General features: G+C 43.3%; 1 protein-coding gene across 1 annotated transcript in view; it reads left to right on the plus strand.

Annotated features, from left to right (window-relative positions):
* AK9 (adenylate kinase 9) overlaps positions 1–24524 on the plus strand; it is a 100141-nt gene that overhangs the window by 63488 nt on the left and 12129 nt on the right. Inside the window, exons 22-32 of the mRNA XM_058659685.1 lie at positions 3144–3233; positions 5223–5423; positions 6388–6509; positions 8800–9012; positions 10906–11166; positions 12627–12751; positions 17108–17327; positions 19142–19207; positions 21538–21747; positions 22077–22295; positions 23598–23811. Coding sequence (XP_058515668.1) covers positions 3144–3233; positions 5223–5423; positions 6388–6509; positions 8800–9012; positions 10906–11166; positions 12627–12751; positions 17108–17327; positions 19142–19207; positions 21538–21747; positions 22077–22295; positions 23598–23811 — 1941 coding nt within the window. The remainder of the gene's footprint in view (positions 1–3143; positions 3234–5222; positions 5424–6387; positions 6510–8799; positions 9013–10905; positions 11167–12626; positions 12752–17107; positions 17328–19141; positions 19208–21537; positions 21748–22076; positions 22296–23597; positions 23812–24524) is intronic.

The following is a 24524-nucleotide window of genomic DNA, read 5'->3' on the forward strand; positions in this document are numbered from 1 at the left end:
AAAGCTATTTGAAATGCAAGCATGAAAGTATGTAATTCACACGCAAAATCATCAAAAGTGCACAATCCTTATTTGCAACTCCTAATTACCTAGGTATTTTGCTCTCACCAGAATATTTAGTTTCATTGCACATAACTCCACTGTCTGTTTCACTTCGCAATTTTTATATATTCTCCAGTGTGCTCTACCTTTAATTGGCTAGTGATTAAGGAGAAGCTTAAAAGAAAAGAGACTCGGAGTTGTCCTGTTTCTTTCCTTCTGTGTCATTATTCTATATTATATTGTATATATAAAATTTATATATATAAAGTCAACTAAAACATATCTGTTTACTTGTTTAAAGCTTTCTCATTGTACATAAAGCATTTCTTGTAGTTGACACCGAGTCTTCAGGGAGCTGTGTTTTGGTTTTCTATGCTTAACATTTCTCCATTGCTGCTATTGCTGTTGGCTTATTTCGGGATCAGAGTACTTTCATATTAAATCACATTTTAAATTCCTTCTCTGGCAGTTCTCTCCAGAATTCTTTGCTTTGCATAATCGTACCTACCGTGGAACCAGTATCCTAAAGTCATCAGGATAAATCCTCCTACTCCAACATCACATGATCTTCTAAGAAGATTTAGTTAACACAGAAGTTCAAGGCCAGCGCAGCAGATCCCAGGGACCCATTCAGTACTGAAGCCCGTGCACAGAAGTGTTTTTGATACCTAAAATTCCTAGAAGTTGAAAACTCTTTTTCCCTTCTGGGCTCGCCAGGTTCTTATTTTAAAGTAGCTTATGGTTTAAAGCTACCTAAGGGAGAAAAATAAACATAAACAAAAGTTTTATAAATTGTCCCCTTTCATCATAGGAAAAGCTCACGTACATGCCTAGGGAAAAGCTGACCCTAAAACTTAAACTCTGGGGTTGACTTTGTTGTGCAGTCTGTCACTGCGCAGATTGTAATGAACAGATGTCACATGTAGAATTCAAAACCACATGAACTGCTTAGAATTCAAAAAAAGTCCAGACAGTGGCCTCTGTGCTGATGGAAGTGACATTGAGCTGTGTGCTTCAAAGGCACTCAGAGAGCCAGCCAAGTTTGATAAAACATGAAGGTCATAAAAATGTTCATGTGACTTTACTAATTCTACTGAGATTTTTCCAGATTTTACAGTTTCCCTATCCTTGACATTTTCAATTTTGACTCATCTCTTTTTTATCTGATCTACATTTTGTTAAAGTGGTTTTTTAGATTTTTTTTTTTTATTTGAAAAGCAGATTTATAGAAAGAAGGAGAGACAGAGAAAGATCTTCCATCTGCTGGTTGACGTCCCAAATGCCCGCAATGATCGTAGCTGAGCCAATCCAAAGCCAGAAGCCAGGAGCTTCTTCTGACTCCCCCAAGCAGGTACAGAGTCTCAAAGACTTGTGCTATCTTCTGTTATTTTCACAGGCCATATGCAGGGAGTTGGATCCGAAGTGGAGTAACCAGGATACAAACTGGGGCCCAGATAAAATGCTGGTGCTTGCAAGGTTAGGATTAGCCTGTTGAGCCACTAAGTGGTCCCTGAAAGTTTTTTAAGCAACAGGGTGATCTGTTTTCTGAGTTCCTCCAGCTCTGTTGCTTTCAAACATAAAAAAAGAATTTAAATGCTATGAAATCTGGTCATCGCCTTTTTTTCCTCAAAATTTTGCATGGTAATACTGCTTCCTTGTCTTACACAAAGAAGTCTAATTTGACATTATTTGTGTGTGTTGGATTTTTCCTGAAAGGATGCTAAAAGGTTTTTTTTATTATTTATTTATTTATTTATTTATTTATTTATTTATTTGAGGGAGAGTAAATGAGAGAGAGAGAGAGAGAGGTGTCTTCACTGGTTCAATCCCCAAGTGGCTGCAATAGCTGAGACTGGGCCAGGCCAAAACCAGGAGCTTCATCCAGATCCTCCATTAGGATGGCAGGGACCCAAGCCCATGAGTCATCTTCAGTTGTATTTCCCAGGTCCTTAGAAGGGCTGTATCACAAGTGATGCAGCTAGGGCAAAAACTGGCACACACATGGAAGGCTGGCATCGCAGACAATGGCTTAATTTGCTTTGCCATAACAGCAAAGGGTGTTTTTCACCACCATTATTTGTTGGATGTTTCTGTTATGTGAGCAAGTTTTCCTGGAATTCAGAGAGCTTTTTTCGATCTCTGATTACTCAATTATCGCTTCTGGTTGCTTTCTCTGTGTCACTTACTAAATTTTGGTCTCCTAATGTTAGCTGCTCAGACACATTCCTGCTCTTTGCCCTTTCTCTCTGTACACTGGAGACTTGTCAGCCTCCACATCTGCCGTTGTATTGCTGCGTCCCAAATGCCCCAACCTTTTCAGATTCACTGGCATCGTGTCATTTCAGCTAGCTTTCCTAATTTTCTGTCTTTAAATTGACCTGCCTTTATGCCTTATGATGCTCTTTTCACAAACTGTGCTGCCTGCTTGTGCTGGTTGGATTCTCCAAGCATCTACCGTGCAAAATTGGCTCCATCTTATATAAGATATTGTTGTCAGAAGCAAAGCCTTCCTCTGAGTCTGAGTCAACATTCGCTTTCCCTTCACAATAACACTTTCCCATAGGTTTTATTTTGCTATAGGCTTATCCTCAAGTGAAGCAAAGTATATCCAACACTGGGGTTTATCAACCAGAAGGGAGGATAAAGTGTGTACCATGTGCCCATACATGTGTGCACACACCTCTTTCACTTAAACTTCTTGCCTGGCACTATCAGTTACAGACTGATTGATTTGAACCCACGTGTCAACCTAGTTCAAATTGTACTCCGTGAATATTTACCTTGTACAACTCTTCTAGACTAATGACAGACATTCATCATCCCCAACTACTGCATTCTTGGATTAGGTCAAAAAAGCTAAGTGATTCTGGAATGATCTGTGGCTGTTTGGTGCCCTTTACTCGATTGTGGTTTACACTGTTTTTCTTAATAGAAAACTTGCAATTAGACACCTTTTTATTTCGTTTTCCCATGAACCTTTAAAGCTATCCTCACACTACATATAATTTAAACAGTGTGTGCAACTTTTGTTTGCACCTAAATTATTATGGAATGATATTTTTAGGCATCCAAATATTAACCATTAGCTTTTCTTTCTTAAGTCTCTGAGCCTGCTGAAGATGCTGCAGATGGAAAGCAAATTCCCAAAAGATCCAAAGGAGGTGTGGAAGCTGAAGACCTGGCTGAAACAGGTTAGACTCTTCAAAGTAGTTCATTGAATACTGTCAAAAGAAGGAAATAGGAGATGTAGTTTACGTTGATTCGATTGGTGCGTATTATGTGCATATAAAGACTGCATTATGTCCCTCAAAATACACAATTACTGTTAATTTAAAAACTATTCTGAAAAAGTGATAGTATGAGCACCAGTTTGAGTTCTGACTGCCCCATTTCCTTTTTTTTAAAATTAATTACATTGTATTATGTGACACAGTTTTATAGGCTCTGGTATTCCCCAAACCCCTCCCACTACCTTCCCCCCATGGAGGATTCCTCCGCCTTGTTGCAGTAATAGATTTAAAATTCAGTCAAGATTCTTTCATTGCAAGCATATACCAAGCATAGAGTCCAGCATCTTATTGTCCAGATAAATTCAACGGTTTCTTGGGGAGACCATCTCTGGTCTGAAGGCAGAGCTGGCAGAATATCATCCTGATCAATTAAAAGCCACAGCATAGCATCAACAACAATTTACAACATTATGGAGTTAATTGACATGGTATTGAGTAACCAATATGTTAAAACAAATGCAAGTTCTTAACCACATCCTATGACTACTTCATTGACATTTCAATTTTACTGACTGCCCCATTTCCAATCCAGCTCTCTGCTCTGACCTGGGAGAGTGACAGAGGATGGCCCAAGGCCATTGGCCCTGCACCCACATGGGAGACCCAGAGGCATAAACTCCTACTTCATACTTATTTCTTTCCTACTTATTTCTTCAGTTGATATACATTATATTCACATAGCTTAACCCATTAAAAGTGTATCTAGTCAGCTTATAACACTGATTTTTATAAAATTTTATTTCATACATTTTATTAACAGTTAAAGTTTTCATATGAAACCCATTAATTAAATGTCCAAATACTTTGGGTTTAACTAATAATAATCTGTCAACAGCTAATTTAAGAAATCAAGCATATTCTTTCCAAGTGTTTTCCTATTGTTTATTCATTTGAGAGACACACAGGCAGAACTCCTATTGGTTCAGTCACAGAGATACCCATAGTGACCAGGGACAGGCCAGACCAAAGCTGGTGGTGAAACCCAGTCTATGTCTCCCCTAGCATGGCAGGGACCCAACTCCATGAGGCCTCACTGCTGCTTGTCTGGGTGCACAGCAACAAGAGGCTAGAACCAGGAGGAGAGCCATGACTGAAACAGAAGCAATCCAGCAGCTAGTGTTGTAGCAACATAGCTGCCTGCTCTGCCAGCCTCTCACACGAGTGCCGGTTCAAGTCCCGTTGGCTCTACTTCTGATCCACCTCCCAACTAGTGTCCTGGGAAAATGAGCAGAGGATGGTCCAAAGGATTTGGGCCCCTGCAAGTCACCTGGGAGACCCAGAAGGAGCTCCTGGCTTCCCTCTGGCCCAGTCCCAGCCACTGTGGCCATCTGGGGGGTGAACCAGCAAATCTGTGTGTATATGTGTGTGTGTCTCCTTCTATCTCTGTAACTCTGCCTTTGAAATCAGTTGATTAAAAAAAGAAAGAAAAGAAAAGCTAAGAATATGGGCTGTGGATATTCCAACAGGCAGGCTAACTGAAAGGTCAGGTGTTTAAAAAATATTGTAGGGCCCAGCACGATAGCCTTGAATGCACTGGGATGCCATAAGGATGCCGGTTCTCATCCCGGCAGCCCCGCTTCCCATCCAACTCCCTGCTTGTGGCCTAGGAAAGCAGACAAGGATGGCCCAAAACCTTGGGACCCTGCACCTGCGTGGGAGATCCAGAAGAGGCTCCTGGCTTCGGATTGGTTCAGCTCCAGCCATTGCGGCCACTTGGGGGAGCGAATCAACAGACGGAATATCTTCCTCTCTGTCTCTCCTCCTCTCTGTGTGTCTGCCTTTCCAATAAAAATAAATTTTAAAATATATATTGTAAAGTATAGATAATTTGGGTTGTAAATCTAGGGCTCTGATTCTGACACCTCTGTCTTCTTGCTCTTCCCTTGCCAGTGGTACTACCAGACTTCCCAGAAGGCTCTTACCCTGATGTTCCCGAAATGGAGCTATTTAAAGACAAACTGAATTCCTATACCTTCTCATGGAAACAGCTGGAAGCATTACTCCATGAATCTTTTATTCAAATTTTGTACTTAGACATCACCAACAAGACTCCGAAGGAACTGCTTCAAAAAGTAGTTGAGACGATGGAAAGTACGGACTGACATTATAAATTTCTTATCATGTCATGGTAGTAAAGCATTTGGAAATTCAGAAACCTTACCTCATAGTTCATGAAGTAAACATTCAATGTGCCTCAGGATATCTTCAATATATAAATTATTGTATTAAAGACTTATTTATTTTAGGGGGCCAGCATAAAATAAATAAATAAAGGATCAATTAACTCATACTCTGCCTACAAGTGCTGGCATCCCATATGACCTTTGTTCACATCCCAGCTGTTCCACTTCCCATCCAACTCCCTGCTTGTGGCCTGGGAAGGCAGTGGAAGATGGCCCAAAGCCTGCACTCATATTGGAGACCTGGAAAAAGCTGCTGGCTCCTGACTTCAGAATGGCTCAGCTCCAACTATTGAGCCACTTAGGGAGATTTATTTTTTTTAAATAAAAGATTTATCATTTTTAAAAGACTTATTTATTTTTATTGTCAAGGCAGGTTTACAGAGAGGAGGAGAGAAAGAGAGAGAAACTCTTCCATTTACTGATTTACTTCCCAAATAGCCACAACAGCTGGGACTGGGCCAAGCTGAAGCCAGGGGCCAGGAGCCTCTTTCAGGTCTCCCACATAGGTGCAGGATCCCAAAGCATTGGGCCATCCTTCACTGCTTTCCCAGGCCACAAGCAGGGAGCTGGATGGGGAGTGAAGCAGCCGGGATACAAACGGGCGCCCATATGGGATCCTGGCACTTATAGGTGGCAGATTAGCTTACTGAGCCACCGGCCCTGAATGCATAAATTATTAAGCCATGATGATAGTACAGATGCTGGCTGAGCAAAAGAGAGTCGTGAGGCATATGCAGACCAGTGACAGGGTCTGTGATGGTCCATCCTTATTAGTCATAGTAATCAATGTTCCTTACCTTTGTCTGCTACAGTATGCTAATATCATCTTCTGAAACTATCTCCTCCAATAACTTTTGTTATTTTGGTAATAGAACCTTTTCAATACACTGGCTGGGAATTAACTGTGGATGACTACGACGAAGAAGCAGATGACTATCAGGCAGAAACCGAAGCTGAAGAGGAACTGGAGGAAGAGGAGGAAGAAGAGGAGGAGGTGGGATTCTTCTGTTCTTATTCATCCTCATTTGGCAAGTCAATGAAAAGATACAACTATAGAGAGCAACTGTCACATGTGAACCTGGCAAAAACAAATCCACCTTTTCCATCTTGGAAATCCGCATTGTCACCCACACTCTCCCCGCTCCTCAGGCTCTGCTTGACCCACTGAAATGCCAAGGCTACTTAGTGTGTTAAAAGATGCCCATCGGGCCCGGCGGCATGGCCTAGTGGCTAAAGCGCTCGCCTTGAAAGCCCCGGGATCCCATATGGGTGCCAGTTCTGATCCCAGCAGCTCCACTTCCCATCCAGCTCCCTGCTTGTGGCCTGGGAAAGCAGTCGAGGACGGCCCAATGCATTGGGACACTGCACCCGCGTGGGAAACCCGGAAGAGGTTCCAGGTTCCCAGCATCGGATCGGCGCGCATTGGCCCGTTGCGGCTCACTTGGGGAGTGAATCATCGGACGGAAGATCTTCCTCTATGTCTCTCCTCCTCTGTGTATATCTGGCTGTAATAAAAATGAATAAATCTTTTAAAAAATTAAAAAAAATAAACGATGCCCAGTAAAACCAAGAGAGAATGAGAAATCCCTTCATTTTTTCCCTTGAAACAATACAGAAATTAACCCCAGGTTAACATCTCCTCCATTTCCTCAACATAACCACTCAGAAATTTTAAACTACACACATTTTCTTTCCAAATGCTAAAGGATTAAGAAATTAATAATGAAATCACAGACTCAACCCACATGATAATTTTTAAACCACACATAAAAGTTTTGTGGTATATAGCAGAAATCAAAACTTAGAAGCACCAGATAGGGCCCAACATGGTAGGCCAGTGGTTATAGTCCTCGCGTTGCATGCACCAGGATCCCACATGGGCACCAGTTCATGTCCTGGCTGCTCCATTTCCCATTCAGCTCCCTGCTTGTGGCCTGGAAAAGCAGTGGAGGATGACCTAGGACCTTGGGACCCTGCACCAACGTGGGAGACCTGGAGGAGGCTCCTGGCTCCTGACTTTGAATGGACCCAGCTCTGGCCTTTCCGGCCACTTGGGGAGTGAACCATCAGACGGAGGATCTCTGTTTCTGTCTCTGTCTGTCTGTCTGTCTCTCTCTCTCTCTTTCTCTCATAAATCTGCCTTTCCAACAAAAATAAATAAATCTTTTTTTAAAATCACCAGATAAGACTTAATGTCCAGTTACATTTGAATTGTAGATAAATGAATATTTTTATACATAGCACTACTAAGAGGTTTTTTTTGTCTGAAATTCAGATATAACTGGGGAAAGCTATGTTTTCATTTGCCAAATGGCAGCCCTACTTTATGTGCATATATTGAAAAACAAGAAAGATTTGTAAAAATAATAATAATAGTAATAGTAATAATAAGTATTTCACTCACAAACATGAAAAATGTTTAACAAAACAAAAAGTGAAAAAGTGGGTAAGAGAGGGCCAAAACAATGGAAAAGCAGACAAAGCTATCACCTGCGTTGCTTAAGTTCTCTATCAGAACATCAATTCGAGTCCCAGATGTTCCACTTCTAGTCCAGCTCCCTGTTAGTGCACCTGAGAAAGCAACAGAGGATGGTCTGTGTCTTTGGGCCCCTACCACCCATGTGGAGACCGAGATGGAGTTCCGGGCTCCTGGCTTCAAGCTGAGCCAACCCTGACTTTTACAGCAATTGGGAGAGTCAGCCATTGTACAGGAGAACTCTACCCCTGGCCCCATAATTCTGCCTTTCATATAAATAAAATTAACCCTGCTTTTGCTTAAGTAGGTAAAGGAGAAAAGATAACGTGAGGCATAGTGGACCTAATTCTATAAAGGGAAAAAAATTATTTTTTGACAGGAGAAATAGACAAACTTTTAACAAGTTGAATCAGGTAAAAAGAAGAAGCAATAAATAACATTTGAAACAAAAATGGTAATATATTCAGATTCTTTTAAATTATAGGGAAAGCCAGGATAAAAAGGACTTTGCCCAAAAACAGCAATTACTAAAATTAGCACTTCATGTCTGTATATTGGAATATTGCATAGTAGCTATACAGATGTAAAAGGATTATATGTTAATCCAAAGTTTTTTTAAAAATATATTTTTAAAGAAATAAAAACTGAAGATGTGACCATAAAGAGATATAAGAAACTGATTTTTTGCATATGATGTTGTATTGTTAGAAATTAAATGTTACTCCGGATGATTTTTTTAAATTCCTCTGTAATATTGTATCAAAATACTTTGTCATAATATTACCTAAACGTTGAATGCTATTTCCAGAATGAAGACAGAATCAAAGAGAAAAGGAGGCATTTGGGAGATACAAAGCACTTCTGTCCTGTGGTCCTCAAAGAAAACTTCGTCCTGCAGCCAGGCAACACAGAAGAAGCAGTGAGATATCGAGAGAAGATCTACTATTTCTCAAGTGTGGAGGCAAAAGACAAGTTCCTGGAGCATCCCAATGACTACGTGGCTCATGAAGAACCGTTAAAGGTGGGCATTCCTCCCCCACCAACTGTTGCCCCTGAGTGCTTATAAAGGAGCCTGCTGGTGCCTGCATTGTGGAGCCCAAGGTGAAGTCACTGCTTGCAATGCCAGCAGCCCCTGTGAGCACCAGTTGGAGTCCCAGCTGCTCTGCTTCTGAGCCAGCTTCCTGCTAATGCACCTGGGAAAACAGCGGAGGATGTTCCAAGTGCTTGGGGCCCTGTACCCATGTGGGAGAGCAGAATAGAGTTCTTGGTTCCTGGCTTCAAGAAAATGAATCAGGGAATGGAAGATATTCATTCTCTCTCTCTCTCCCTCACCCGTGTTGAACCCATAAAATATCTGGGTCCAAAGAACAACATTTTAGAAAACAACATAAAATACTTTTCTACCTTGATTTCCTCAGAAAAGCCTTGTAGCAAACCAGCCCTAAGTATCAGTCTGTTTATCAGAACTAGAAAGACATGTTGTATTTGTGGCTTAAGCAGCTACCTCAGTTTCAACTGGCCTGATCCACTAAAGAACTGCAGCTACTCAGAGGAGACCGTTGTTGACTGGTCCATAACCAGAGGCAGCTCTCAGGCCACCCCTGATTGGTTGATTTGCAACAGAAATGGCTAACGCTGATTGGCTGAGCTGGGAACAGATTCTGTGGGGTGAGCTGTCCCTGATCAAATGAACGCATTTAGAACTGCTGGGGTGGGTGGCTCCTGATATATGGCTATGTACAGAACTATCTTCTGTCTGTGATATATTTGTGAAACCATTGTTAATTCTCACTTGTTCATCATCTTGGAACAGTTCTTTGTCTTCTTTTTAAAAATATTTATTAAAGTCAGGCCCAAAGGGGAGGTGCAACTCTAGGAGGTATCTAAAATAGGCAAAAGCTCGGAGATTGAAAATGGAGTAGTCATTACCAGGGGCCAAGTAGGATGGGATTAGGAGTTATTACTTTTTTTTAGATGTATTTATTTGAAAGTCAGAGTTACAGAAAGAAAAACATTGATCTTCCATCTGCTGGTCTACTCCCAGATGGCTACAGTGGCCAGGGCTGGGCCAGGTTGAAGCCAGGAGCTTCATCCAGGCCTACCACCTGACTGCAGGGGCCCAACCACTTGGTCCAACCCTACTGCTTTTCCCAGGTCATGAGCAGGGAGCTGGATTGGAAACAAAACAGCTAGGACAGGAACCTGCATTCCCACCACCACCACCACCACTACCACGACCATTGGCAGAGATTTTACCCACTCCACCACAACTGGACCTGGGAGTTTCTGTTTAAGGAGTCCCAGACTGGGCTGATGCTGATGGATAATGGTGAAGGGTGCACAACATTCAGAATTTACCACTGGGTCCTACCCTCAAAAATGACTTTGATGGTAAATTGAATGCTGTATCTTTCCAGAATTTGTGAAGGAGTGTTTTATTCAATCCAGAGAATGAAACACAGCACAGTTGCAGCATACAACAAATTCTCCGCATGACACAGGTCTCTGCTGGCCTATGGATGTCCTGTCTCCCATGTGGAGAGGACAGAATCTGTGGCAGCACCTCTGGGTGTCACCACAAATGGGCTCTCTGTCTGCTGGATTGCCTAAATCAAGCTCAAGAATGTTTCCCCCAGCTCCGTTAACCGCAGCTGTTTGTAAAGAGTTCAATGCAACGGACACCATTGGCCACGGTGACTGTGTCGAGCTGATCCTGGGTTGTGGGTACTCCCTGAGACCACAGCAGGTGCAGTGGAGTGTGTTCCCCGACTTCCTCCTGTCTACACCGTTTTGAGTGATTGAAGTGAGCACTCCTCCCAGCCACAGGGAGAAGGTGTTCTAACATCTCACCCCTTCTCTCCCGCCCTCTCCCTCCTCCCACTCTGGTCCTCCCTTCCTTTCCCCACCACAACAGGCCCCTCCATTGAGAATCTGCCTCCTGGGTCCCCGGGGCGCTGGCAAAACTGTGTGTGGAAGACAGGCAGCTGAGAAATTCGGCCTTTTCCACATTCAGTTTGACGAGGTTCTGCAAGAGAAACTGCTGCTCAAAATAGAAAAACGAGTGGGGCCCGAACTTGAGGAAGACTCTGAGGAGGAGCAAGCAGCCAAGCAAGAGCTCGAAGAGCTTGCAATGCAGGCCAACATGACAGTCGAGGAAGAAAAAGCAAAGAAGCAGGTGACGGCACTCGGCCCTCGGCAGGTGGCTGGGCTGACCAGTGTGCGTGGGGGAAGTCCAACAGAAGTGACCTGAAGCCCCAGGAAGCTCCTAGGAAGAGAAATCCATTGGCCATTTCATCAATCATTATCCCCACGTGCTAAATATGGATCTTCCTGCTCATCCGAAATACAAAGACATTGAGCTTCATGTGGCTTCATTACAAACCAGGCCAGCCATCCCTGCCGAGACTGTGGCTCAGCAGCTGTTGGGACAGAGCCCACTATTATGTCTGACCCAGATTCTAAATTTTGTTATTATTATTTATATTCTCTGCTTTCTATCAGAGAATATAAAAATGTCATCCCTGGATCTCAAAATATTAATTATGAGAAAGTCTGTATCTCTTAAATGGTTTCTATGTGGAGTTGTTTTTTCAAAAGTTATTGATTCTTACTTTTTAACAATTTCTGAGGTGGGAAAACCATTGTGTTCTCAAGTGACCCCAAGTCAGGGACCCTAGTTAAATGTGATCAAAGTTGGAGCCGTATTGGGCAGAGACACGCGGTATCCAGCAAGTAAGGCAGCACCCCTACAAACACACTCTTTAAATATTACCCCTCCACATTTCATAGAGATGGCTAGAAGCTCGTGTTCTGTTAACCTAAAAAGCACACGTCAGTCCAGAGTGCTAAATTCAACAGGTCCAGATTTTCTAATGCAGCAAGATGCTCCCTGCTTTGGGCTGCAGTTTGGTATTCTTTGGCTGTTTTGTGGATTGCTTGGCTTCTTGGGAAGCCCATGAAAGGATTTTTAATATTTCTATGTAATTAAATCCCACTTACTCAAAAGCAGCAGTGTGCCAGCCCTTATTCATCTGCAGAATTTCAGATGAAAAAAGGGCTGGACTAAAATCATGTCATTCTAGAAAGAACTGTTACATTTTACTATCAATCTGCAAGTAATCCTGCTTCAGAAAGACTTGATGGGACTTCATGGTGAGCATGTTTTCTATTTGTTGTTGTGACGTGAGAATGTCCTGGAGAGGGTATTTCAGAAACCTGGCTGCAGCAACCCATCCCCTAATCAGCCTGTAGGTTGGAGAGATGGTTGTGTGGAATCGTAGGATTGTAGCCAAAAGTCAGCTAAGCCTTGTGATCACATGAGACAAAGCAACAAGGTTCTAGCAGGGAGTGATGAGACCCAGCGTGATCACAAGGCGGTGTAAACGGATGCCTCATGCTGTCACAACTAACTTGTCTTAGCTCTAGGGACATTGTTTACTGTTTATAACTAAGGAGCTCATGGTTTAAAGAAAAGACTTCAAAGCCCTAGCGTTAAAACAAAACAAAAAAAGTTCTTAGAGGAAAAATTTTTTAAAAAATAGAGATGCCATGCTAACGACCCACATACTATAGCACTATTTATTTATTAGCATAGAGTTTTAAAATGCATTTGACTTTTCTGATATTTGCTTCCAGCCAGTAGACATACAGCTTACAGAAGAAGAAGAAGCCATCAAGACAAGTCTGATGGAGAGCGAGCCATTGCCTCCTGAGATTCTTGAAGCACTTCTTTCTGAATGGTGGTTTAAGGAACCCATCCGGTAACTTAATTTACTGTGTACATGGACGGCCTACTATTTGTGCCTACTATTTGCTTTATTCTGTTGTGTTGGTTTTTTTTTTTTTTTGTAGATCTATTTTTTTTTTTGAAAGGCAGATCTATAAAGAGAAGGAGAGACAGAGAGATCTTCCATCAGCTGGTTCACTCCCCAAATGGCCTCAGTGGCCACAGCCGAGCCAGTCTGAAACTAGGAACCTGAAGCTTTTTCTGGCTTGGAACCACATGGGTGCAGGGGCCCAAAGACTTGGGCCACCCTCCTTTGTCTTCTCAGACCACAGTTAGGGAACTGGATTGGAATTGGGGCCACCAGAACTGGAACCAGCGCCCATATGAGATGCTGACACGAGGCAAAGGCTTGCCATGCTACATCATGGCGTCAGCCCCTCTTCCTTTATTATTAAAGATAAAAATATTATTTCAGTTTTGCAGTTTTTCCTTAATGCTCATGTAAATTAGTGATTCTCGTTTGACCTACATATTAAAAACATCTGTGGAGTTTTTAAAAATATTAATATCAGAATCTCATCCCAGAACAACTAAATCAGAAAATTTAGAGGGAGCAGACTTTTAGCCAAAAAGTTAAGATACCTACAACCCATATAAGAGACCCAGGGTTCGATTCCAAGCTCTGGCTCCTGCCTTCAACTTGCCACCAGTGTGCATCCTGGGAGGCAGCAGTGATGGCTCAAGCAGTTGTTCTGTCACCCACTTGAGAGATGTGGCTTTTGTTCCTGACTCCCTAGCTCCATTCCAGCTCCAACTGATAGGATCTCTTTTTCTCTCTCTCTCTTTCTCTCTCTCTCTCATGAGCTCTCACTCTTTCTCACTCTCAAGTAAAAACAAAACAAAGTTCACTAGGGATGTGGGCCTGGGACCCTACACTGGTATTTGGGCATTGTTCAGGTGATCCTGATACATAGCCATATTTGAGAACCCAAGTTCTAAAGACCGCCCCCCCCATCACATGTTGAACTCTTTTACCCTGTAAGCCACTTAGTTATATTTTAATTTCATGACTTAGTAACTCTCCAAACTGTTACCCCTTTCCCAAATACTAAGAACAATCCTGACCACAAATCGAGCCACTCTCTAGGTCTCCAGGAGGTTAAGCTTCACTTCAGGCTGGTGCTATGGTACAACAAGTCGAGCCAGCACCTGCAGTATTAATCTTCCTTAGCAGCACCAATTGGAGTCCAGCTGCTCCACTTCCCATCCAGCTCCCTGCTTATGACCTGGGAAAGCAGTGGAGGATGACCCAAAGCCTTGGACCCTGCACCCCCATGTGGGAGACCTGGAAGATGCTCCCAGCTCCTGGCTTCAGATAAGCTCAGCTCCAGCCATTGCAGCCATCCACGGAGTGAACCAATGGAGAGAAGATCTTTCTCTGTCCTTTCTGTCTCTCTAACTCTGCCTTTCAAATAAATAAATCTTAAAAAAACAAACTTCACCTCAGGGTCCTAACCATAATTTCTTGCCTTGATATCTATCCCCCCAAAAATAAAATGGAATTTACAATATTGATTTTAGACCACACATATAGAACTTTTTAGATGCCAAGTACTTTTCAACTATGTTTGTTCTGACTCATTGCCTTAATCCTTATAACAAGCCCATGGGATAAAAACCTTTGTATTCTCATTTTGGGATTGGGAATCTGAACCGTAGAGAAGCTAGCTAACTAGCCACCACTTCCAGGGCCCTCTTGGGGTCTGGGCACGCTGTTACCTAGGCAGTGGCTGAAACAGGAAAGTGGCCTTGTTAGTCATCAACTTGGATTTGCTTTTTTAACATTCTTGTTTCCTAAATAAGATTTACAGTGGTGAGAGACTTGGGTGACCTGCAGCCACATCATTAATTTAGCTCTTGACCTCACATTCTATGAAAATATGCTTCTAGATGGACACATATAAGTATATATGCAAATCAACACAGATGGGAATTGAAGTTGAAGTAAAAACTGAATCTGTACAATCTTTAATCAGGCCAGCATTGTAGTATAGCACATTAAGCCTTGGCCTGGAACTCTGGCATCCCATGTAGACACTGATTTGAATCTTAGTTGCTCCACTTCCCATCTGGCTCCCTGATAATACACCTGGGAAACTGCAGAACATGGTCCAAGTACTTGTGCCCCTGCACCCACGTGGGAGACCTAGCGGACGCTCTGGGCTCCTGGCTTCAGCCTGGACTAGTCCTGGCTATTATGGCCATTTGGAAAGTGAACCAACAAATGGAAGATTGTCTGTCTCGCCTCTCTCTTTCTCTCTCTTTCTCTTTCTCCCATATCTCTGTAACTGTTTTCAAATCAATGAAAAAATTTTAATTATAAATAAAAAAGCTAAATATTATAAAACCATTAAATTTCATGATATAGAAGAATTTGTAATCGCATGAAAATGCTACTATACAGTGTTGAATCTAAAAAGAAGTTGCAGGTTATTTAACCAGTACTGAATTATCGTTAGTACTGAATTAAATAATTACAGTTAGTGAAAAGTTGTAAGGTTTTTCATGTAGTAGGCTGAGTATACATAGTAATAATGTGCTGTAAATTTTTTCAAATAAGCAAAAAAGAATGGATTTACCATAAAGAAATTATAAATGTTTGAGAAAATAAGTGTATTTCTACTGTGACTGGACATCATGCAATATATACACGTACTAAAACATTGCGTGATATCACATAAATATTTACAACATTTATGTGCCAGTTAAAATTTTTGAAGTTTTTTTTTTAAGTTGCAAACTATTTACAACATGACAAAGAAGTGGACACATAAAGAATCAACTGGAAAGAAATAAACATCAGTCACCTCTAGGATGTGAGCTTATGGATAATTTTTGCCTTCTCATTACTTTTCTCTATTTTTGGCTTTTTCTATAGTGACATATAGTGTTTCATGATGTGGGAAGCATAACGAGAGATTTTTGTAAGATTTATTTGTTTTCATTGGAAAGGCGGATATACAGAGAGGAGGAGAGACAGAGAGAGAAAGATCTTCTGTCGATGGTTCACTCCCCAAGTGAGCCGCAACAGCTGGAGCTGAGCCAATCCGAAGCCAGGAGCGAGGAGTCTCTTCCAGGTCTCCCACGCAGGTGCAGGGTCCCAAAGCTTTGGGCCGTCCTTGACTGCTTTCCCAGGCCACAGGCAGGGAGCTGGATGGGAAGCAGGGCCGCCGGGATTAGACCTTAACCACTATGCTATCTCGCCGGGCCCCAATAAGAGATTTTTTAAAAAGGCTAGTGCCTTAGTGCTACAGAAGCATGGGCAGGGCTAAGCCAAGGGCCAGTGGTGGAAACAGATGAGTCCAGGGAAGGTCAGGGAGGGAGAACGGGTGTGGCACTTAAGCATGGATGAGTGAGAAGGGACAGCATTGGAAGGGTCGCTGCATGGGGGAGTCCCACCGGGACAGTGCCCCCATGATTCCAATGATGGAGACATGCCGTCCTCTGGAAAGTCTAAATGAGAACTCAGGAGAGAGGTGGGGAATAAAGACTTGTAAGTCATCAACCAAAGCCACAGCTGTGACAGAAGAAATGAAACCATTCCTCCCCTAACTGTAATGATATCCTTCCTCAGCAGGTAATTCAAGAAGTTTCTGGAAAACACAGTTGAAAGATAGACTTGCCATGCACTATTGTTAACTTGTACTTTTTCCATGATACACATTTTCCATGAACTTTGTGGGGAAAAAAATGTTAGGCTTGGTGCAATGCTTCAAAGGCTAAATCCTCACCTTGCATGCACTGGGATCCAACATGGGCACCAATTTATATCCCGGCTGCTCTACTTCCCATCCAGCTCCCTGCTTGTGTCCTGAGAACGCAGTCGAAGGCGATCCAAGGATTTGGGACCCTGCACCCATGTGGGAGACCTGGAGGAAAATCCTGGCTCCTGGCTTCAGATTGGCTCAGCTCTGGCCACTGCGGCCATTTGGGGAATGAACCAATGAATGGAAGATCTTTCTCTCTGTCTCTCTTTGTCTCCATAAATCTAATCTGCCTTTCCAGTAAAAATAAATAAATCTTTAAAAAAAAAAAAAGGAAAAAGAAGAAAACAATGTCAGTTGGTGACTATTTTGGCATCCAAATCAATTTACCTTGTAATTCCATTTTCCAATACTTTAAATTGCCTTTGTGTTATCAATATAGATATAAAATGTTATGCTTTTGATTCAATCTGATATGCCTAAGAGGAGAATTATCAGCTGAACAAGTGGAAAAATAGAAGACAACACAGTAAACTTCTAAAATCATTATTGAGATGCATCAGCTGTTAGATTCTTTACCCTAATAATCACATGGTATAAAATGAATGATGAAAATTTCCCCCTAGTTCCACAGGTTTCATCCTGGATGGTTTCCCACGCTATCCGGAAGAGGCCCTGTTCTTGGGGGAACATGGATTTTTCCCAGACGCTGCAATTTTCATCCAGGTCGACGAGCAAGATGTCTCCGATCGCCTTCTCCCTTCCCAGATCAAGAAGTGGAAGCTGAAACAGCAGAAGAAATTTGAAAGGAAGAAACTCATCAAAGACATGAAGGCAAAAATCAGGGTGTGTATCATGCAGACCCTGGACATCCATGGAAGTGCCAAAGCAGTCCTCACCAACACATGCTATCCAGTTTTCAGGCCACAGTTAAGAATGAGGACATTGATCCTCCAATTTGTAAGCCTACTTGTAATGAAACCTAAAAATGATTCGAGACTTTAGTAATGATTTGTACCCATGTCTCCGGGAGACGAGGCCGTGGTGGTGCCCCCGCCTCCCCGTGCCAGGCACAGAGCAGAGGAGGAGAACATCTTGGGCGCCACATGCTCTGACCACCTCAGAGGCCATGGGCAGGTGGGCAGCGGGTTTTAGGAGCCAACACATACCGTTGTGTACCTGCTCCTTGCATCTCACACCCTCCCACCACAGCTTCTTCCTTAGGCCTTCCAGGCCATCCTTCTAGCAGCTTCCAGGCTGATTTCCCAAGCCAGCACAATGAGCTCCCTATTCTGCTCCTATCTGAAGCTCTCACTACACACAGCCTTGTCTGCAGCCGCCAGCACACCATACACCTTCACCGGGGAGCTTGGTGTGCCAGCCTCACGCCAGCTTCATGATGTTCTAGGAACTGAGCTCTCTGAATTTCTCCTAAGCCACCTGTTGAGTGGGATAGTACCACCTGCCTTGCAAGTATTTTTTTTTCAGCATAAAACAAACAAGTAAACAAATATACACATACACACATATATAACATGTACATATATTACATTATATATACGTACATGTATGCACAATACTATATATACACTACATACAATATAGTATATATTATATAATATACATAATGTATATAATACTATATCTATCTATCTATATACATATTTATACATATTCCTTCATTGATTTGGACATTTGAGGAGTAAGTGGGAGAAATGGGAGATACCTCTCACACACACACACTCGCTTGCTCTCTTCCTTCCTCTCCATTTTCCTCTCCCTGCCTTTCAAATAAAAAGAAGTTGAAAAGAAGAATATTTAGAAGCTCTGTATACCACTGCTGTGTCCATCTCCGATGTGCAAATGCTGGGACCGGCACTGTGGCCCAGCAGCAAGTTAGTCCGCTGCCTGCCTGTGACACCAGCATCCTGTGTGAGAGTGCTGGCTCTAATCCTGGTTGTTCCTCTTCCAATCCAGTTCTCTATCACTGCACCCAAGAAAACCACAAATGATGGTTCAAGTGCTTGGACCCGTGCCACCCACATGGAGGCTGTGGATGGAGCTCTGGGTGCCTGGCTTTGGCCTGGTCTACCCCTGGCTCTCGCAGCCATGTGGGGAGTGAACCAGGAGTTGAAAAATCTCTCTCTCTCCCCATCATGCTGACTTTCAAATAAATCTTTAAAACAAAAGTACATATGCTTCCAAATTTCTAAATTTGTATCATGGAATACATGAACTTTATTCATTATACACAAATAGAATTAATTTTAAAAGGCACACATGCTATCCTCATATGCCCAAATGTATTTTTCCAGTTATTGTTTTAATGGCGTATAAAATACTACCCAACATTTTCAACAAATAACCTCCAAATAGAAATCTATCACTACAAATAAAATCCACCTGTCACTACAAGCAAATACATGATGTAACTGACCAGCAGTTGAGGGTGTGGGGCAGAGGACGCAGCCAAGCAAGAGGTCCCCCTTGCAAGAATCTCCCAGCTACAGGCTTCCCTGCCACATCCACCTGTCTTCCACCCAAATGTGACTTCCACTTTGGAAAAAAAAATTACTAGAAAGTAATTTTTATCAGAAAAAAAAATGATAGTACTTTTTATATCATCTCTTCAAATGTTGAAATGTCTCCTTCTTTAACAGACAGATATGATCGCTAAAAGACGGGCTGAACTTGTGTCAGACAGAGACAGAAGGCGAAGAGGTGAGGTGAGTCAGCCAAAGGATGCTTTGGCTCAACAAGGGTGGACACCCATCACCCAAGCTCCAACCACATGAAATCAAAAGGTGCATTCTAAAGCCTTGCAGGAGGGGCAGGCATTGCCTGCCATCCCCAGGTTCTGGATTCAAGTTAAGGCTATGCTGAGGTTTGCCCCTTACCCTCTTGCCCCCAACTCCCACCCCACAAGGCAGCAGGTGGAGGCTCAACAGGGAGTCCCAGAGCTTTTGGCTTTCAGCCCGGCCCAGCCTTGGATGTTACGTACAACTGGGGAGTGAACCAACAGATCAAAGATCTGTCTCCTTAGTGTTCTGTCTTTCAAATAAATACACTAAAAAACAAACAAACCAAAAAAAACTAAAAAGAGCTGAAGTACTTTAACTTTGCAGCCAAGATATATGCATCCCATCTCAGACTGCCTGGGTTCGATTCCTGGCCCTGCCTCTGATTCCTGTTTCTGGCTGATGTGAATCCCTCACGTGGAAATCTGGACTTCCTAGGGCCCCAGCTCAGTTGAGGAGTGTACTGTCTCCTTGCTTGGATGCCAGACGGTTGAGCGGCCGACTATTTGCATTAACTTTCAGGAAACAGCGCCATCTTGTGGGCATTTGCTTTCAAAGTGCACTTCAAGAGACCCTGCTTCTGTCCTTAGTCCTCTGGTTCCTGTTTCTGCAATACTAGGGTCTGTCCTATGGAGTGATGAGCAGCCCAGCAGCCGCTAGAAGGAGAAAATCAGGAAAAAACAGGGCAGTGAGCCAGGACGGGAAGAATGGTAAACAGAGATGCGGATCCTAAATCCTGGGCAGAAGCCAAAGTCCTGGTTTGAATGAGGTTGAAGCAAAGGTCAGGACTGAGTCCCATCTTGGATCTGCTATGGAGAAGACAGGGTCTGGATGATTGGGTCCATGTTTCATGAGGCTGGGGCAGGGGATGGGGTGCATTCCAGGATGACACAGCAAGCTGAACACGTGCGTGGGCATGCAGGTTGAGATTGAAGTTCAAGGCATCAGAAAGCAAATATTCAGGACGGTATTTCACAGTCCAGCCTGGAAGGTTTTTAGCCTCTGCCTGGTTTCTGTCTGGAGACAGGTGCTTGTCCTAGAAGTTAAGGCACCTGCAGCATGCGCCATGACACTGTTAGTACAGGGCTTCACGCAAAGATGGCAGGAGCTGTCGTCCCATGATAGCCACTGCACACTTACTATGTGCCAGACACTCTTCTAAAATTTAGTGCTCCCAACAACCCAGTGAAAGAAATACTTTTTATTATTCCCATTTTACAGTTAAGGAGACTAATCCCATCCAAGTTAGCATAGATAGTAAGCTTTTTATCCTGTTTAGACTGTATTAGATATTATTCTGAAGACCACCATAAATCTATAACGATCTGACAATGATATAGCTAAACAGCATTTATTATCTTGTCTGTATGTGAGATCATTGTAATGTCAGAACCTTGAAGGTGTTAGGTGTCAGGCATTTAAAATGTTAAATTTGGGTCCGGTGCAGTAGCTTAGTAGCCAAAGTCCTCGCCTTGCATGTGCAGGGATCCTATACGGGCGCGGGTTTGTGTCCCTGCGGCCCCGCTTCCCATCCAGCTCCCTGTTTGTGGCCTGGGAAAGCAGTCAAGGGTGGTCCAAAGGCTTGGGACCCTGCATCCAAGTGAGGCCCAAAGGAAGCTCCTGGCTCCTGGCTTCGGGTCAGCTCAGCTCCAGCTGTGGGGGCCACTTAGGGAGTGAATAAGCAGTTGGAAGATCTTTCTCTCTGTCTCTCCTCCTCTCTGTATATCTCACTTTCCAATAAAAATAAATAAACATTTTTTATTTGTTAAATTTTAAATTTGAAATAGTGGGTAAAGCCTCCTCTTGCAATGCCAGCATCCCATTTGAGCTAGAATTCATGTCCCGGATGCTACACATTTGACCCAGCTCCCTACTTTCCTTTGGAAAGCAGCAAAAATGATGTAGGTCCTTGGTACCCTGTACCCACCCATGTGGGAGACCCAGAAGTTCCTGGCACCTGGCTTCAGCCCGGCCCAGCACTGGCCAGTGAAGCCATCTGGGGAATAAATCAGCAAATGGAAAATTGATATTCTCTCTCTTTCTCTCTTTCTCCCCCTCTCTCTCTCTTTCTCTTCTTTCTGCCCATAACTCACTAAAAACAGATAAATCTCTAAAAAATAAAATAAAATGAAATCTTACTGTATTGCTACATGAATATTGCTGTGTACTAGCAACCAAAACATAATCACCACAGAAGATTCCAGATGACATCTCACTTGGTTTTTATGCCCAGTAACATGGAGTATTTTCTTCCTTAGATGGCTCAGAGAGAAGATGAGGAGGTTAGTGAGGAAGACCTGGAAGAAGAGGAAGACGACATTGACAACATCCTGGAAGAGGAGTTTCCGAGGGACGAGGAAGAGATGAGTGAGGAAGATGAGGAGCAAGAATCCGAAGCCGTGGAGCATCTCAAGAGTGAACTGGGAGAAAAATTTGAAACGGATATAAATAATTTACAAATAATACAGGTTATCCCTTTTCTTGAAGTTGTCAAAATTCAGGACATAACATTTGGAGAATTGGAGCGAAAGCAGTTGGGTTCCAGTCTTTTTTTGATGTATTGTTTCCTAAGGAAATGTATGTTGTAGGGCTGGAATCCCTGCTGTCTGTACCACTTAACCATGGTGAATGATAAGCCTGGCCAATCCTGGGCACCAGGAAAGCCACCTGCAGCTGGGGCGTTGAGCACCTAGAAGCTGAACACAGTCACCCACAGTGATCACATGCTACAACTATATGCAAACTGTTTCTCCCTCCCCCACTAAATGTTTTTGGCTTTTATCGTTTCTCTCGTCAGGAGGAATTTGAGAAGTTTTTGATCCCCGTCATTCTCATCAATGGGTCTCGGAAAATGCACATTGTCCAGTATATGCTGAACATGAAGCTAAAGCCGCTGGTGGAAACCCGCGAGAGTATCTTTGAGAAATGCTACCCCATCCCACTGCAGCTTGCACAGAAGATGCTCATGCACACCTACAAGTACATGAGCTCCTTTGGTTACTGGGACCCAGTAAAGGTAATTTCAGCTGATGTCTCTGAGAGCTGGCTTGCCTGCCTGCCTGCCTGCCTGCCTGCTTCAGGTCTGTCCAGGAAAAAAAGAATGACTAATTTCAAAAAACATAAGCATTGTGGAACAGTCTTAACCCAGTTACAAAAATCCTGGGGAAACGAGAAATTAAATTAAAATGCTCGTCTTTTCTCACCAAACACATACCATGGAGCAGACAGCATCCCCCATTCCTCCTGTGGGTTCCATTCACTCCCAGCCATAAACAACCCCATCCCATCCTAGTCCTAGAATGATGCTATTAATCATAACACTGGCCATCAGTATTGACCCCTTGGAAGAAGTGGTACAGCCACCACACTGTCACAGCTGTCCACCACACGCAGCGGTAGCTGATAATCTCAACCCTGGTGTTAATGAATATGCCCGTGTAAAAAGGTGGGCCCCATTCTCTGCCCCATCCCACACCCATGCCTTTGGGGGTTCGGCTGCCTTTCCTGATGGCTACTGATGGGTGGAACAGTATCTGAACCAAGATGTGGGACAGAACTCAGTGGGATTTAACCACCAGTAGACCCCTGAAAGACAACCCTGAAACCTGCTTTGCATGAGTCTGCTCTGGCCGCCACACAGAGCACCATGGGTAAGATGGAACTTGACCTTGTCATGGTGCTGGAGGCTGGAAGTCAAGCTCAAGGTGACAGCAGGTTTGATTTCTCCTGAGGCCTCCCCACCGGCTTGCAGACAGCCATTTTCTACGTGGGCTTGCCTGGCCTGTCCCTCAGACAGACCCCCTGCAGCTGCTTCCTCTTCTTAGAAGGATGTGATCCTGGTTCGGCCCCATCCTTATGTCCTCACTTCATCTTCAATACCTGCTGTAAGATCCTATCTTCAAATAGAAGAATAAGGATTAGGATTTCTAGTGCACATTACTGGGAGTGAGGGAACAATTTGTTTCGTGACGCCACATTTTAAGAACCAACCTACTCATGAGGATAAACTGGCCCAGGAATAAACGTAGACGTTAACCTCTTGGCTGAAACAATTAACATATACACTAAAGCCGTCAGAGAAAAATTGAAAGAACTTCCTGTAGTTGAAGCACATTGAAAGTCAACTAGGAAGTGTTACACTGATCATGTGTTTATATCGTCTGTACTTTTCAGTTACTTGATGTTGACATTTGATTCTGATCAGTTTTCTTCTGCTGTAAGGAAGACGCTTTTCTGATTTTACCACTTGGCTTCCCTGCACTGTAGTTGGGAGAAATGCACAGATGGAAACAAACTTACAACTCCACCTGTGTTACAGCTAAACGAAGGAGACACGATCAAGGCAGCCGACAACGCAGAGATGCCGATTTACCCTATCATCCATCGGCAGTACATCTATTTTTTATCTAGTAAGGAAACTAAAGAGAAATTCATGAAAAACCCAATCAAATACATCCGCCAACCCAAAGCCAAGCCCACGGTGCCAATTCGGATTTTCATCGTGGGGCCTCCAAAATCCGGGAAAACCACAGGTGAGAAAGGGCAGACTTTTGCCCTCCCAAGCCTAAAGGGATCCCCAGTGTCTAACTCCCACAACTGACTCCAAACGAAAGAAAACGGGTCAGCATTCACAAGGAGAACCCCGGGTGAGGGTCTGACTTAACGGTTAAGATTGCCAGTGTTGTTCAGGTCCACATCAAAGTGACATCCACTGAAAATGTTGTTGCTCGTGCCAGCGTGGTGTCAAAACAGGCTAATCCTTCGCCTGCAGTGCCAGCATCCCATTTAGGCACTGATTCATATCCCAGCTGTTCTACTTCTGATTCAGCTCTCTGCTTCTGATCTGGGAGGGTAGTGGAGGGTGGCTTAAGTCCTTGAGCCCCTGCATCCAGGTAGAAGACCCAGAAAGAAGCTCCAGGCTCCTGGTTTCAGATCAACTCAGCTCTGACTGTTGCAGCCATTCGGGGAGTGAACCAGTGGGTGAAAGACCTCTTTCTGTGTCCCTTTCTGTGAAATCTGTCTTTTCAATCAAAATAAATCTTCTTTTTAAAAAAATGTTATTGTCTCATGCAGAAGAAAGGAAACACTTAAACTCTGGTTTGGTTGTTTTAAGAAAACAACAGCACAGAATTAGCTCTTTAGCCACATCCATTTAGTCACACACCAGGAGGATTTTATGTGGTGAAATGTGGCAGTCTTAGCTTTGGGATACCCCACAAGTGATGTGAAGATGAATTTTGCTGCT

The sequence above is a fragment of the Ochotona princeps genome, chromosome 1, assembly GCF_030435755.1.
Source record: "Ochotona princeps isolate mOchPri1 chromosome 1, mOchPri1.hap1, whole genome shotgun sequence".
Lineage (NCBI taxonomy): Eukaryota > Metazoa > Chordata > Mammalia > Lagomorpha > Ochotonidae > Ochotona > Ochotona princeps.